Genomic DNA, 15,355 nt, shown 5'->3' with positions numbered 1-15,355 from the left:
GGGGGGGTGAGATTACAGTGCTCAAGAAGATAAATATCACAAATATATCAAAAACTTCAAATTGTCTCTGCATTCACACACTGACATGAGCCACAAACATTCCTTCACAGTGACTGTACTCATTAGCCTACCACAGAACTAGATTTTGTCATAAACTACAAAACTTTTAATACAAAATCGTGTTTATATATTTATAATTCATATACATGCCCTGTCTGCGATTTTAGAAAATAAAAGCTGCACACTGTATAGATACTCTTAACTCATAGCTGTAGGCAACATTTTTGGTTGGAATTTCTCCCCCAATAAAATTAATAGCATATTTTATGTACACGAAGGCTAAACTGCATAAAGACAGTTCAGTTTCCCAGATATGCATCTCCTTTTAGGACAGGTTTATAAATTTTCAAAGGCAAGACAAATGTACACCTCAGAGTCATTTTCTTAGCTACAAGAGTTATCATGTAATTTCTGTGAAGTTCCTGATACATGCATTTATGTAATACTGGTATTGAAGACAGTAAAGCAATATGTACTTTTAATGTCGTGGCTCAATAAAGGCTTCATTGTCATTGCAATCTGGTTCTTGATACAGTGATTCATAACCTCTAAAAATTAAAATTTCAATGGGACACTGTGTTAAAGAGACTCTAAATAGATTTCTTAAAATATTTCCCTGAAATATCCTTTACATAAGACAGATTTCACTAACATTAGATTAAGTAAAAATGGAAAAAAAAGAATTAAACATGGCACAAGTGTGCATGAAAACTAATGCACAGTTAGTCTTCATGTCTTAGGAGCCATAAATAGAATGCTTAAAACCAACAATTTCAACTCTGTGGCAGCCATCTGTGAAGCCAGTTATACTAAACTACTTCTACAGTTGATTGTAAACTTTGGTTTATTTTTATTTGAGTTCTCATTGTACAGCTAGCATGAAAAGAAGAAAGAGTGGAGTCCATGAGGAGATGAACTGTCAGTCAGTCTTTAATCTGGCATGATGAGACAGCTGGACAGTCAGGCTTGCTTTGATAGAGTTTGTTACAGACTGCCTTATGTTTTCCTCTGTCAAATTATCACCCAGGGTCTTCAATACCTGTTCCCATAGTGTTTCAGCAATCTGATCAATCATTGTTCAAATTTCTCTGAACTCCCCAGAGTATGTAACATATGCCCAAGTACAAAGAGGCCTCAGTGCTAACCCCATGACAAGGTTACACAGACAGCTATAGAGTTTAGGCCAACGAAACCAGTCAGTCCTGAGATTATATACATAGCAAACATGACTGCAAACAGTGTGGCAGGCGTATGAGCAGCATAGAAGATATTTTTGCCATCATTGTGCTTTGTAAAATTTGCATAGGTTTCTTTATAAAATTTGCCTAGCTTTCTTCTATTTCAGCCTCAAGCTGGTCCTGATAACGACGGTAGAATTCATCTCCACCCATTTTTTTTTACTGAACGAAACTGTTTAATCGCCACTTCCTTGAGATCCAGGTGTTTTCACTTCCAGATCTGAAGGTGCAATGTGAGGCTTGTCCCCACCGCCTACCTGCTCCATACTTTCTCTCTTGCTCCTGCTACTGCAGCAAAATTATTAGCTTCAGCTGTTGCCTGAAGCATGGACTTTTTACATAAATTTTAATATAAGCCTTAAAGTATTCTACAAGATCTCTACAAATGACTTTCGTCTCTTACCTCTTTTGCTACCAAATTTTCTGGGGCAAGTAGCACTGGAACCAGATTTCAAAGCTCTCGTTTAAACTCTTCATCAATATTTTCAATCTCCCATCAAAACTAGGATGGGCTTCCCTGCTGGTGCAGTGGTTGAGAGTCCGCCTGCCGATGCAAGGGACATGGGTTCGTGTCCCGGTCCGGGAAGATCCCACACGCCGCGGAGTGGCTAGGCCCGTGAACCGTGGCCGCTGAGTCTGCACGTCCGGAACCCGTGCTCCTCAACGGGAGAGGCCACAAAAAAACTAGGATTAGTTGCAACTTTAAGACTAGGATGTGGCAAAAGGAATCAACCAAGATTTGAGAAACAATTGTGAATGTGCTTCCTTACATTCTGTAGCTCTTCAGGTTGATTTTGTTTTACCTGCAATCTCTTTTCAAGGAATTGTTTTCCACTTTCCAAACCATATGAATGTTCATAAGGATAACTCCAGTTTCGAATCAAAAACATTAATGTCTGAAATGGTTTCTGGTAGATTTCTTTCATTGCAAGTCTGCCATATTCTGTAAATAATTGCAAGTGTTGAAGATCATCTTCTTGAATATTTTGAGACAAATTATATACCTGGAGAGAGCCAGTCATAGTGCTCAGAGCAAACACTGTTGCACAATCTCTGATAGTTGACTGGCTATCAAAGGCACCTTGGGTATCCATTAGCAGCACAGCCACTTTTGTTCATTCCAGACATATGCCTGTTGTTTCTCTTTCGCAACCAACTCGCCATGTAAAGCCAGTCAGTGCTTCATTGTTTCCACCAATCCAACTTTGAGAATCCTTGTTATACATACATCTAAGCATGAAGTCCAATAGAAATGATTTCCCTTTACGAAAAGCTCCTGCCACGGATACCACTACTATGTGAAGATCTCTTATGTGCTCCTGTAGCAATATCTGCTCCAAAGCTTCTTCATCAAGCTCAAAATTATGGTCACCTTCATGTGCAAGAACAATCTGTACTGGAAATGGTTTCTTCATAACCTCATCAGAGTTTACTAGGTCGTCATCTTCATAATTCTCACCTAGGAGAGTCGTGGACGAGACGTGGTTAACCCAGGTGTTTGGGTTGCTGGTTCACCTCTGACGCCGCAGCCCCTCGTGCAGCTGCTACCTCCGCACTGCTTCGCCACCGCCCCCACCCTTTTTTTTTTTTTTTTTTTTTTGGCCTCGCAACATCGCTTGTAGGATTTTAGTTCCCTGACCAACTATTGAGCTTGGGGCCTCAGCAGTGAAAGCGTGGAGTCCTAACCACTGAACCACCAGGGAATTCCCACACTTTTCCTTAAATTTGAGGTTGTGGTTGATTTTCTAGAGCTGCCTGAGCCTCAGGCCTCTGGCTGTGACATGGTGGTGACGATGGCATTTACCTTGTGGGCTGTGGATTAGTGAAAGTCACAAAATACACTGAACACTTAACTGGGCCAGGCACTCCACAGCATCTGGTGTGGGAACATTTTCTCTTTAGTTCTAAGAATTGGCATAGTGGGAGTGATTGTTGTATTGATGTGGAAATTGATGCTTGGAGAAATGATGGGATGTCATCCTCCCCATGATCACACTGCCAGCAAGTGTTAGATTTTTTTATATATATAAATTTATTTATTTATTTTTGGCTGTGTTGGGTCTTTGTTGCTGCGCACGGGCTTTCTCTAGTTGTGGCAAGCAGGAGCTACTCTTCATTGCGGTGCGTGGGCTTCTCACTGCGGTGGCTTCTCTTTGTTGCGGAGCACGGGCCCTAGAGCACATGGGCTTCAGTAGTTGTGGCAGGCGGGCTCAGTAATTGTGGCTCACGGGCTCTAGAGCACAGGCTCCGTAGTTGTGGCACTCGGGCTTAGTTGCTCCGTGGCATGTGGGATGTTCCTTGACCAGGGCTCGAACCCGTGTCTCCTGCATTGGCAGGCAGATTCTTAACCAGTGCACCACCAGGGAAGTCCCGAGTGTCAGATTTAAGAGTCTTCATTCAAACCCCAGAAATCTGGCTCCAGAGCGAGGGATCTTTAGTCACTTTACCGCAGCGTGTGAAGACCGCAGCCTGGGGCAGGTGCACCGTGAGGACCAGGGAGGCTCAGAACCTGTCACTTTGCTGTTACCATTGTTGGAATTATCATCGTGAACATTTTTCCCAGAGCACGTACCATCTGCCCCCAGTCCTCATGGAACACCATTATCTGTGTCATCTCTAGTGGCTTCCTTCACGGGAGGCTTTTCTCTCAGCCACAGTTGCGTTATATCCAGAGACTACTTCCACCTCCCCCTTGAGCCCAACACAGAACTCGGCGATCAGCAGGCCTCAGTGGTTCAGGCCTGGGTCTCTCTGCATCTTCACCGGCAACAGAGTGACAGGGTTGATCCTATCCAAGTGCAAAAGCCCAACACCACTACCTGTTTGACTGTCCAGGTGTTGGTGACCTTCAAGGATGTGGCCGTGACCTTTACCCAGGAGGAATGGAGACAACTTGACCTGGATCAGAGGACCCTGTACCAAGAGGTGATGCTGGAGATCTGTGGGCTCCTGGTCTCACTGGGTAAGTGCTTAGCTCTCACACATGTGGGGGACCCCACCCGCCTTGTTTCCGGGCTGATCAAGGTCACAGGAGTCACCTTTCCTCCTCCCCACAGGCCCTGCATTTTTCTGGTCGCTTCTCCTCCTGCCTGGTCTCCCTGTGTCTGTAGCAGTGATCGGTGGGATAGAAACAATGTCCTTATGAACACCAGCCCCATCCCAGTGCCCAGCACCCTTGGGCCTCAGTTTGAGGTTCTTGTTGCAGATTCCACAGGAGGGAAGCTGACTGACCCAGCCTGGTGATGTCAGGTGTCCCCACAGCCCAGTTAGCAGGGCTGTTCTCAGACGAGTGGGTGAGTGAGGGAGACCCCTACATGGCATTTGTCATCAGTGCCATCCAGGGATCTTCCTAAACAGCACAATTTTGTTCAAAGGCCCCTCGTGTCTACGTCATCATCACATGCTTTCTGAGGCCTGGGCCGTGATCCTCCCCTGGGCAGGAGATCATTTTAGAAGGTGCACAGGAATGTCATGGAATGCCACAGGTGGACACCCTGCAAAAGCCAGTCCTTTTACCTTCTCTGTCTGGCACGCTGATTTTTGTCAAGAGAAAGTCTCAGATCAGTGTGAGTGAGTATTCCATGGCCCCCTTTGTGGCTAATTTTTCTGTTCAACAGAGGGACCAGCCTCTAGCTCACAGCCCTGAGCCTTCTACGTGAACTTGCTAGGACCTTAATGCCATTATTTTGACTTCAGCGTTGTGGGGTTTTTTTGTTTTTTATTGGAGTATTCCCAGGGTCCCGTGGCTGTGTGTGAAAGTGGCATGACCCTGCATGGGGCTGACTTCCACTGATGAAGTTTAAGGGAAGTGGTGCTGTGTAGACAGACAGCACCACCCTCTATAGCAGTTGCAGCTCAGGAGTGGTGTTTGTGCCGTTGGATTCCCAGTCACAGATCAACATTTTCTTTACTTTGGGAGCCGCTACATTCATGGTCTTTTTCCTGTCATGAAGTCCCAGATAGGATGGAAGGGTTTCATTCTTCTCATCAAAACACCCGCGTCCTGTTTTTTTCTCCATTCACAGGGCATCCAGTTCCCAAACCAGAGTTGATCCACTTGCTGGAACATGGGCAGGAGCTGTGGATGGGAAAGAGAGGCCTCCCACGTAGCATGTGCCCAGGTAGGAGCCAATAGCTGCTGGGCAGGTGGGTTCACAGCAACCTTGAGAATGCATGGGGACCAGTGCCTCTGAGCTGCTATGTGAAACCCCCTTTGTGGGGTCTGGTGGTTTCTCTCACATCAAAGTATAGTGTGCATCAGCTGGCCAGCTTGGGACCACACCATTATTTAGAGACCCAGGCACCTTCTTCTTCTTTCTTTTTTTTAAAATTTTTATTTTCTTTTTTTTTTTTATTGAAGTACAGTTGACTTACACTGTCGTGCTAATTTCTGCCATACAGCAAAATGACTCAGTTATACACATATATAATTCCTTTTTTATATCCTTTTCCATTATGGTTTATAACAGGATATTGAATATAGTTCCCTGTGCTATACAGTAGGACCTTGTTGTTTATTCACCCTATATATAATAGTTTGCATCTGCTAATCCAAAACTCCCACTCCTTCCCTCCCCACCCACCCTCCTCCTTGACAAACGCAAGTCTGTTCTCTATGTCTGTGAGTCTGTTTCTCTTTCATAAGTAGGTTCATTTGTGTCATATTTTAGATTCCACATATAAGTGACATCATATGGTATTTGTCTTTCTCTTCCTGACTTACTTCACTTAGTATGATAATCTCTAGTTGCATCTAGAGTTCCAGACACCTTCTGATGTCAACGTATAGCTCTAAGGTTGGTCCAGCATAATCCAGCTGGTGGAGGGGAAACAGCAAGGGATACGAGCCAGGTCACACCCAGATGCACACATACTTTACTCCCCTGTATCCCACAGGCAAGGACTAGGCATTTGGCCGCAGCTGGATGCTCAGGACTGGAGAGTGTGGTTTTGCTCTGGGCCGAAGGAGAAGAGCCAGTGGGCTTGGTTTGTATGACCTCTGTCTACTCTACTCACCCTGCTCTCAGGAAGTCAGAGTGAGGCTAGTGTGTGTGTGAGTGGGTTGTCTGAAGGTGTAATGAGATAATGCAGAAAACTGCTTAGTACAGTGCCTGGTCTACACAGAGGGTCGACTAAGGTCAGTTCTTACCGTATCCATGTAATTGTATTAATCAGAGTGAATGGTGGTATCACGCATTTTTCCTGGACTTCTAGACTCAGAGGAAGAGGGGCCTTTCTTCCCCTTGAAGTTATGATCTATGCTATACTCTCTATGGAACTCTTTCCCACCTTCTCCATCCATTTATCCATCCTCCTGTTTGTCCACAAGACACTCAGAAGCAGCCCCTTGCACTGTACCTTCCTGCCCCTCTTGCCCTTAAGAACACCAAGTGGATGTTTGGGGTTTTCAGCCCCACATCTCTGCTGCTGACTGTAGCTTGAATAATCCACAGTGAGTCACGGTCTCTCCTCTCTGTCGGTCCTTCAGGCTTCTCAGCCCGCCTGTAAGTGTCTTTGGCCAACCTCACTACCGATGCTCTGTTCCACACGCCACCCCGCCCCCCATTTCCTTATTCCCAGATCTCCACTTTCGTGTCTCAGAGACCCCTCAAGCTTGTCATGCCTTAGAAGACCCCCGGGATCCTGCCCACTCCTACCCCGTGCCTGGTTCTGAGAACGTCCTGCCATCTAAGCTGATTAGAAGATTAGCAACACCTCAGCCAGCCTCTCTCTCCATCAAACCAACATCCGTCCATCCCCAGGCCTGCCCGTTTGAGATTATCCGTGTGTCCTGAGTCCATCACCAGCACCCTAGTTCAAGCTCTTGTCATCTTTTTTTATATATATAAATTTATTTATTTTATTTTATTTATTTTTGGCTGCATTGGGTGTTCATTGCTGCGTGCAGGCTTTCTCTAGTTGCAGCGAGCGGGGGCTACTCTTAGTTGCAGTGTGTGGACTTCTCATTTGCAGTGGCGGAGTACGGGCTCTAGGTGCACGATCTTCAGTAGTTGCAGCACGTGGGCTCGTGGGCTCTAGAGTGCAGACTCAGTAGTTGTGGCACACGGGCTTACTTGCTCGGCGGCATGTGGGATTTTCCGTGACCAGGGATCGAACCCATGTCCCCTGCTTTGGCAGGCGGATTCTTAACCACTGCGCCACCAGGGAAGTCCCTCTCGTCATCTTTTTTTTTTCTTAATAAATTTATTTATTTTATTTATTTATTTTTGGATCTGTTGGGTCTTCATTGCTGCAAGTGAGCTTTTTCTAGTTGTGGCAAGCGGGGGCTACTCTTCGTTGCAGTGCATGGGCTTCTCATTGCGGTGGCTTCTCTCGTGGAGCACAGGTTCTAGGCTCATGGGATTCAGTAGTTGGGGCATGCAGGCTCAGTAGTTGCGGCTCATGGGCTCTAGAGCACAGGCTCAGTAGTTGTGGTGCATGGGGTTAGTTGCTCCGCAGCATGTGGGATCTTCCCAGACCACGGATCGAACCCGTGTCCCCTGCATTGGCAGGCGGATTCTTAACCACTGCGCCACCAGGGAAGCTCACAACTCTTGAAAGAGTTGTCTCATTTTGGAAATGATGGACAGTTGTCCTGTGGTGTACGTGGGGGATGGGTTCCAGTGCTCCCGCAGATACCAACATCTGTGGATGCTAAGGTCCCTTATGGTGGGCCATCCCCCTCCATATGCACAGTTCCATATCTTCAGATTCAGTCAACTGCAGATTATGTAGTATTTTGATCCATGGTCGTTTGATTTCATGGATGCAGAACTCACAGATACAAAGGGCTGAAATCGTGTATAAGTGGACCTATGTGTTTTAGACCCGTGTTATTCAAGGATTGACTCTATATATTTGACTTCCATACCTTTTGTTTTTAAAATCTACTTAATTTTTTTATATCAGAAGTATACAGTGATACATATCAATCCTTCAGGTTCAGCTTCACTTTTTCTTTTTTCAAGTTTAAAAAAATTTTTATTGCCGTATAGTTGATTTAGAATGTTGTGTTAATTTCTGCTGTACAGCAAAGTGATTCAGTTATACATATGTATACATCCTTTTCCATTATGGTTTATCACAGGATATTGAATATAGTTCCCTGTGCTATAAAATGGGACCTTGTTTATCCATCCTATATGTAATTGTTTGCATCTGCTAATCCCAAACTCCCAATCCATCTCTCTCCACCAACCCCCTTGGCAGCCACAAGTCTGCTCTCTATACCTGTGAGTCTGTTTCTGTTTTGTAGGTAAGTTCATTTGTGTCATTGTGTCATTTTTTTTTAGATTCCACATATAAGTGATATCATATGGTATTTGTATTTCTCTGAGTTACTTTGCTTAGCATGACAATCTCTAGATTCATCCATGTTGCTGCAAATGGCATTATTTCATTCTTTTTCATGGCTGAGTAATATTCCATTGTATGTAGGTACCACATCTTCTTTATCCATTCCTCTGTCAATGGACATTTAGGGTATTTCCATGTCTTGGCTATTGTAAATAGTGCTGCTGTGAACATAGGGGTGCATATAGCTTTTTGAATTAGAGTTTTGTCTGGATATATACCCAAGAGTGGGAAATCATCTTTACTTTTCACATATGTATAAACTGAGGTATCCTCCACCTCACCCAAAATTTAGACTATTTCCAGTTCTGTGACAGGTTCCTGGTGCTTCATCCTTGTCAATAGCTTGTCCTACAGTGTTACCCACTGTTTACACTCTATCACCGTGGATAGGTTTTATTTTTCTTTTCCTTTTGGGTGAGGGGGCGTGCCTCAAACAACAGAAATTTATTGTCTTAGTTCTAGGTGCTGGGTGTCCGTAGGGTTGGTTTCTACTGAGGCCACTCTCTTTGGCCTGTAGAATAAGATGGCTTGTTCTTGCTAATGGCATTGCTGTCATCCTAATTGCCCAGTACAACAATGAGAATAATAACATTAGACTTCTTCAGAGAATCAGAGCCAAAAGGAGATAAATCAGAGTTTTATTCTATTGATTAGGCTTCATGTGATTGTGAGGGTTAAGTGATTTCAAAATCTTCAGGGCAGTCCAGTAAGCTGGAAGAGTAGATGCTTGCAGTCCTGAGTCTGGAGGCAGAATCCCTTCCCTCCCAGGGCATCTCAGCCTTTTCCCTTAAGGACATTGATTTTTCTTTTTTTTAAGTTTATTTATTTATTTACTTTTCTGGCTGCATTTGGTCTTCGTTGCTCCATGTGGGCTTTCTCTATTTGCGGTGAGCAGGGGCTACTCTTCATTGCAGTGCATGGGCTTCTCATTGTGGTGGCTTCTCTTGTTGTGGAGCACAGGCTCTAGGTGCACGGGCTTCAGTAGTTGCAGCACGTGGGCTCAGTAGTTGTGGCTCACGGGCTCTAGAACCCAGGCTCAGTAGTTGTGGCACACAGGCTTAGTTGCACCGCAGCTTGTGGTATCCTCCCAGACCAGGGCTCGAACCTGTATTCCCTGAATTGGCAGGTGGATTCTTAACCCCTGCGCCACCAGGGAAGTCCCAAGGACATTGATTGATTGGATGAGGCCCACCCACATTAAGAAGGATAACCTGCCTTTCTCAAAGTTTGATGATTCCAGTGTCAGTCATATCTAAAAAGTACCTCACAGCAACCTCCAGAATGGTGTTTGACCAAAGAGCTCAGCACAGTAGCCAAGCCAAGTTGACATATAAAATTAACCACCATACATACTCGCACCGCGTCAAGAAATGTGCCGAGAGCTTTACAGGCATTTTCTCATTTAACCCTCATGACAACCGGAGAAACTGAGAGTCCTCTAGTCTCTTAGGTGAGGAAATTATGACATAAAGAAGAAAGGAGGGGGTTTCCCTGGTGGCTCAGTGGTTAAGAATCTGTCTGCCAATGCAGGGGACACGGGTTTGAGCCCTGGTCCGGGAAGATCCCACATGCTGCAGAGCAACTACTGAGCCTGCGCTCTAGAGCCTGCGTGCCACAACTACTGAAGCCCGCACGCCTAGAGCCCATGCTCCGCAACAAGAGAAGCCACCGCAATGAGAAGCCCGCACAACACAACGAAGAATAACCCCCGCTTGCCGCAACTAGAGAAAGACCACGTACAGCAACGAAGACCCAATGCAAGCAAAAATAAATAAATAAAATACATAAATTTAAAGGAAATAAAAAAGAAGAAAGGAGGGACTTCCCTGACGGTCTAGTGGTTAGGGCTGTGCCCCTCCACTTCAGGGAGCACAGGTTTGACCCCTCGTCAGGGAACCCACAAGCCGCTCCTCAAACTGAGGCGTTGTGACTCCAGAGCTCTCCCTGCTAACACCACTCTAATGCCTCTCAACAGAGCAGAAACTCGTCTTTCATACCATTTGAGTTTGTGTGTCCCACTACCCCTTTTCTTCTGAGATTTTTATTCTCTTCTTCCTGTAACCGCCCCTTCAGGCTTGCCTTCACCAGGCTTCTGGTGCCACTTTCTTCTTGTAACTCTCTTTTTTTGCTGCGGTGTGTGGCTTGTGGGATCTTAGTTCCCTGACCAGAGATCAAACCCAGGACCCCTGTAGTGGAAGCATGGAGTCCTAACCACTGGACCACCAGTGAAGTACCGCTTTGTGTTTTTTAAAATTTAAACAGTATTTTCAGTGTTTTATTTATCGGCCACTTAAATAGCACTTATTACATCCCAGGCCATTTTCTAGGCACTTTTTTCTTTTTTAATTGAAATATAGTTGATTTACAATGTTGTGTTTCAGGTGTATAGTAAAGTGATTCAGTTATACATATACATATATCCATTCATTTTCAGATCCTTTTCCCTTATAGGTTATTACAGGTATTGAGTATAGTTCCCTGTGCTATACAGTAGGTCCTTGTTGTTTACTTTATATATAGTAGTGTGTATCTGCTAAACCCAAACTCCTAATTTATCTTTCCCTCCCCCCAGCCTTTCCCCTTTAGTAACCATGAGTTTTTTTTCTATGTCTATGAGTCTGTTTCTGTTTTGTAAATAAGTTCATTTGTATCATTGTTTTTAGATTCCACATATAAGTGATGTCCTATGATATTTGTCTTTCTCTGACTCACTTCACTTAGTATGATAATCTCCAGGTCCATCCAGGTTGCTGCAAATGGCATGATTTCCTTCTTTTTTATGGCTGAGTGATAGTACCTTTTCTTCTTATAACTCTTAAGCACTCTCCAAAGGTGGATCTACCCACGCTTATTCCTTCCGTTTCTACCCAGTACCCCATCCTTCTTTCTTTCTGGCAACTCTGATGTCTGCATTAGGACCCAGCTCATGGGACACCTCCCAGGGAAGATGACCTTTTCTTCCCAGTCTTGCTAGGTGCCACTTCCCTACACTCTCACAGAACCAAGACATCAATCCTTGAGGCAGATGCTCTCCAGACAGTATTATTGAAACTGTCCTCCCTCCCCTACTCCAGATCCTCTGTCTCCCGGTCCGGCCTCCTGCCAGATTTTCCCTTTAATGGTGTTAGGGTACAAGGGTCATAGAAAGTAACTGGAAATCTAGGATACACTGACGTTAAAACATAGCAGATATCAGAGGTGCTGATTTCATCCTCATTTGTTCACTGAAGTGTTGCTTCTGTTTCTTCTGTGTTGCATCACCGAAAGTCCCCCTTTGTGTATTGGATTCTTTTCAGATGACAGAGCAAAACGTCAGACCAGAGAGCTGGTTTTGTCTGAAGGAGTGTTGCTCCAGGGAAGCCTGACTCTGGGATCTTCAAGGGACTGCAGGTCGAGGCAAGCCATGGATCCAGAAGGGCTTTTGGAAGTGCAGAAAGGTCAGCTGAGGCCAGAGACAGACGCCCACAAGGAAACCCATCCTGAGAAAACGAGCCTTGAAGATGATGGTTTGGAGACGGATGATGGTGTGCACTCCAGGGCATTCCAGGAGAGAGTCTCTCAGGGAGATGTTCTGTGTGAGCGTGACCCACAGGGACCAGGAAAAGGCCCCCTGATTCATAACCTCTACAAGTGCAAGCAGTGCGGGAAGAGTTTTAACAGGAAGTGGTACCTTGTTCGACATCAGCGGATTCACACTGGAATGAAGCCCTATGAATGCAACGCGTGTGGGAAAGCCTTCAGCCAGAGCTCAACCCTGACCCGGCACTACGTCATCCACACCGGGGAGACGCCATACAAATGTGCCGAGTGTGGGAAGGCCTTCAAACGCAGGTCGTACCTCCTGCAGCACCAGCCAATCCACACTGGGGAGAAGCCCTATGAGTGCGGCCAGTGTCGAAAGGCCTTCACCCACCGCTCTACTTTTATTCGCCACAATAGGACCCACACTGGAGAAAAACCCTTTGAATGCAAAGAATGTGAGAAATCATTTAGCAACAGAGCACACCTCATCCAGCACTACATCATCCACACTGGAGAGAAGCCCTACGATTGCACAGAGTGTGGGAAGGCCTTCAGGTGCAGCTCAGAACTCCTACAGCATCAGCGGATTCACACGGGGGAGAAGCCCTACGAGTGTGCCCAGTGCGGGAAGGCCTTTCACCGGAGCACGTACCTCATCCAGCACTCTGTCATCCACACTGGGGAGACACCATACAAGTGCGCCGAGTGTGGGAAGGCCTTCAAACGCAGGTCACATCTCCTGCAGCACCAGCGGGTTCATACTTGAGAAAAAGGCCTTCACCGCTGCTCCTCTTTTGTCTTTCATGAGGGGATCCATGCTGGAGGGAGGAACCCTTTGAGTGTCAAGAATTCTGGGAAGGTTTTTTGTCTGCTTTTCAAATGCACAAGTGGTCACGTGGGAGAAGACGCCTTGCGAATGCAGTGGAAATGTCAAAAGCCTTCGGCTCCTGCTCATCGTTCAGAGGATTCATTCTGTGGAGAAACTCAGCACATGAAGCTATGCCACCCGTAGGTCCGTCCACCTCTGTCAACATCAGAGAACATACCGGGGAAAGACGTTCTGAATGTAACCAGAAGGACGCTCCTCAGCCAAAAGAAAAGACTCATCCTCGCCACCTGAGAATGTGTAATGAAGAGGAACCACTTAATTATTGCCGTGAGAAAGCCTCCTGTGACAGGTCACCACTAGTCACGTAGAGTTATATTGGAACTTGACGGAGCTTGGGCTTTCCCTGTGAGGAAGCGCAGAGGAGACAGACTCAGGGTTCGTTGTGCGCTTATAACAACATTCAGCCACAGGGCTCCCCCTTGGTTTGCACTTAAGCCATCTCAGCATTATGTTAAAAAGAAAACTAACAAGGGAATTCCCTGCAGAGTCCCAGTGGTTAGGACTCCGCGCTTTCACTGTCGGAGGACCTGGCTTTGATCCCTGTAGGGGAACTAAGATCCCGCAAGCCCCACGGTGTGGCCAATAAAGAAGAAAAATAACAAAGAGGTGGAGGAGATAGAGACAAAGACTATAAACGGAAAAAAACAAATGCTTTCGTAAGCTCTTTCAGACTTTCCTGCCAAGCCTGTTGCAGTTTTTCATCAGTTCTGTTTTTGGTGGGGCAATGTTTGAGGGAGCAAAGGACCCCAGCCCTTTGTTTTTAATGTGTTCACTGCTGTCTTGTGTCATGAAACTTGGACGTTGAGGGCAGCTCCATCAACATTTGTTGGAAGGCTTTGTTCCGAACATCTCTAGCCATTGGCATAATTCTTTGTGAGAAATATGAGGGCTTGAGTCATGAGCTACTTGAACTTGTAAGAAATTAGAATACCGAAAATAGCATCACACAATACTTGTATTTTATATCTAAGGAGAGAATGGTCCACATAGGGATCGCCACATTAAAATGTGCACCCCTAAAGACGTTGAATTTTTTTTTTATAGGTAAACTCCAGTTCATCTGGTTTTAAATGCCTGATACTATCTCTCACACTTTCTTCTTCTCCTTCTTCTTTTTTTTTTTTTAGTTTAAAAAGAAGTACGTTTATTAGTATATGCACACAGTTTGCAGAATAGAAACATTTAGGGTATTTAGGGAAATTCAGTCAAATTCAACAAACCTCAGTGAAAATATGTTGTATTTGTTTAATGGTAGACAGGTAATTACTTGAGTCTATTAACTGGCTGCATTTTCAGTCTTCAATAGGTTCTTTTTTTTTTTCTTTTAATTTTTTATTTATTTTATCTTTGACCGCATTGGGTCTTCATTGCTGTGTGCGGGCTTTTCTCTGGTTGCAGTGAGCAGGGGCTACTCTTCGTTGTGGTGTGCAGGCTCCTCATTGCAGTGGCTTTTCTTGTTGTGGAGCACAGACTCTAGGCATGCGGGCTCAGTAGTTGTGGCGCACGGGATTTGTTGCTCCACAGCATGTGGGATCTTCCTGGACTAGGGCTCAAACCCATGTCCCCTGCGTTGGCAGGTGGATTCTTAACCACTGCACCACCAGGGAAGCCCTCAATAGGTTCTTTGAAAAGATGTTTAGCAAGGTGGAAGATAACTTGATCCATGTCACTTAGAGGCTTTATTTATCTATTTTTAAAAATTTTACTGGAGTATAGTTGATTTATAATGTTGTACAGCAAAGGTGTACAGCAAAGTGATTCAGTTATACATATATACATATACTCATGTATATGAGTTATACATATACTCATTCTTTTTCAGATTATTTTCCCTTATATGTTATTACAAAATATTGAGTATAGTTCCCTGTTCTATACTGTAGGCTGTTGTTGGTTATCTGTTTTATATATAGTAGTGTGTATATGTCAATCCCAATCTCCCAATTTATCCCTCTCCCCCCAATTCTCACTCTTGATTCCATTCTATGTGGGGTTTTTTCTTTTTCTTTTTTTTAATCATTCATTCATTCACTTCAATATTTATTGGATGCCAGAATCACTGTTCTGGGCACTTGAAAGGCATCACTGAACAAAACAGGTTGAAAAAAGAAACAATCTTGCCCTGCAGAGTTTACATAAGCAGCATAATAAACAATATATTGTATAAAATACTAGAAGGTCATAAGTGTTACTGAAGGGAAAAAGTGGAGCAGTGTAAGTTCAATGATACACACCAATCTGTGAGGGGATAAGAACACGTCATAATTTTAAATAGAATGGTTAAAGTGGG

At 44.8% G+C, this 15,355-nt stretch overlaps 1 protein-coding gene and 1 pseudogene across 1 annotated transcript in view; one reads left to right on the top strand and one right to left on the bottom strand.

The window, feature by feature from the left end:
* ZNF550 (zinc finger protein 550) overlaps positions 1-15,355 on the top strand; it is a 34,548-nt gene that overhangs the window by 2,723 nt on the left and 16,470 nt on the right. Inside the window, exons 2-4 of the mRNA XM_029209803.1 lie at positions 4,134-4,260; positions 5,324-5,419; positions 11,951-12,930. Coding sequence (XP_029065636.1) covers positions 4,134-4,260; positions 5,324-5,419; positions 11,951-12,930 — 1,203 coding nt within the window. The remainder of the gene's footprint in view (positions 1-4,133; positions 4,261-5,323; positions 5,420-11,950; positions 12,931-15,355) is intronic.
* On the bottom strand, positions 1,139-2,801 carry LOC114887912 (annotated as a pseudogene).

The sequence above is a fragment of the Monodon monoceros genome, unplaced genomic scaffold (genome assembly GCF_005190385.1).
Source record: "Monodon monoceros isolate NGI ecotype Baffin Bay Population unplaced genomic scaffold, NGI_Narwhal_1 Super_Scaffold_10, whole genome shotgun sequence".
Lineage (NCBI taxonomy): Eukaryota > Metazoa > Chordata > Mammalia > Artiodactyla > Monodontidae > Monodon > Monodon monoceros.
This window is presented reverse-complemented; position numbering and strand designations above follow the sequence as displayed.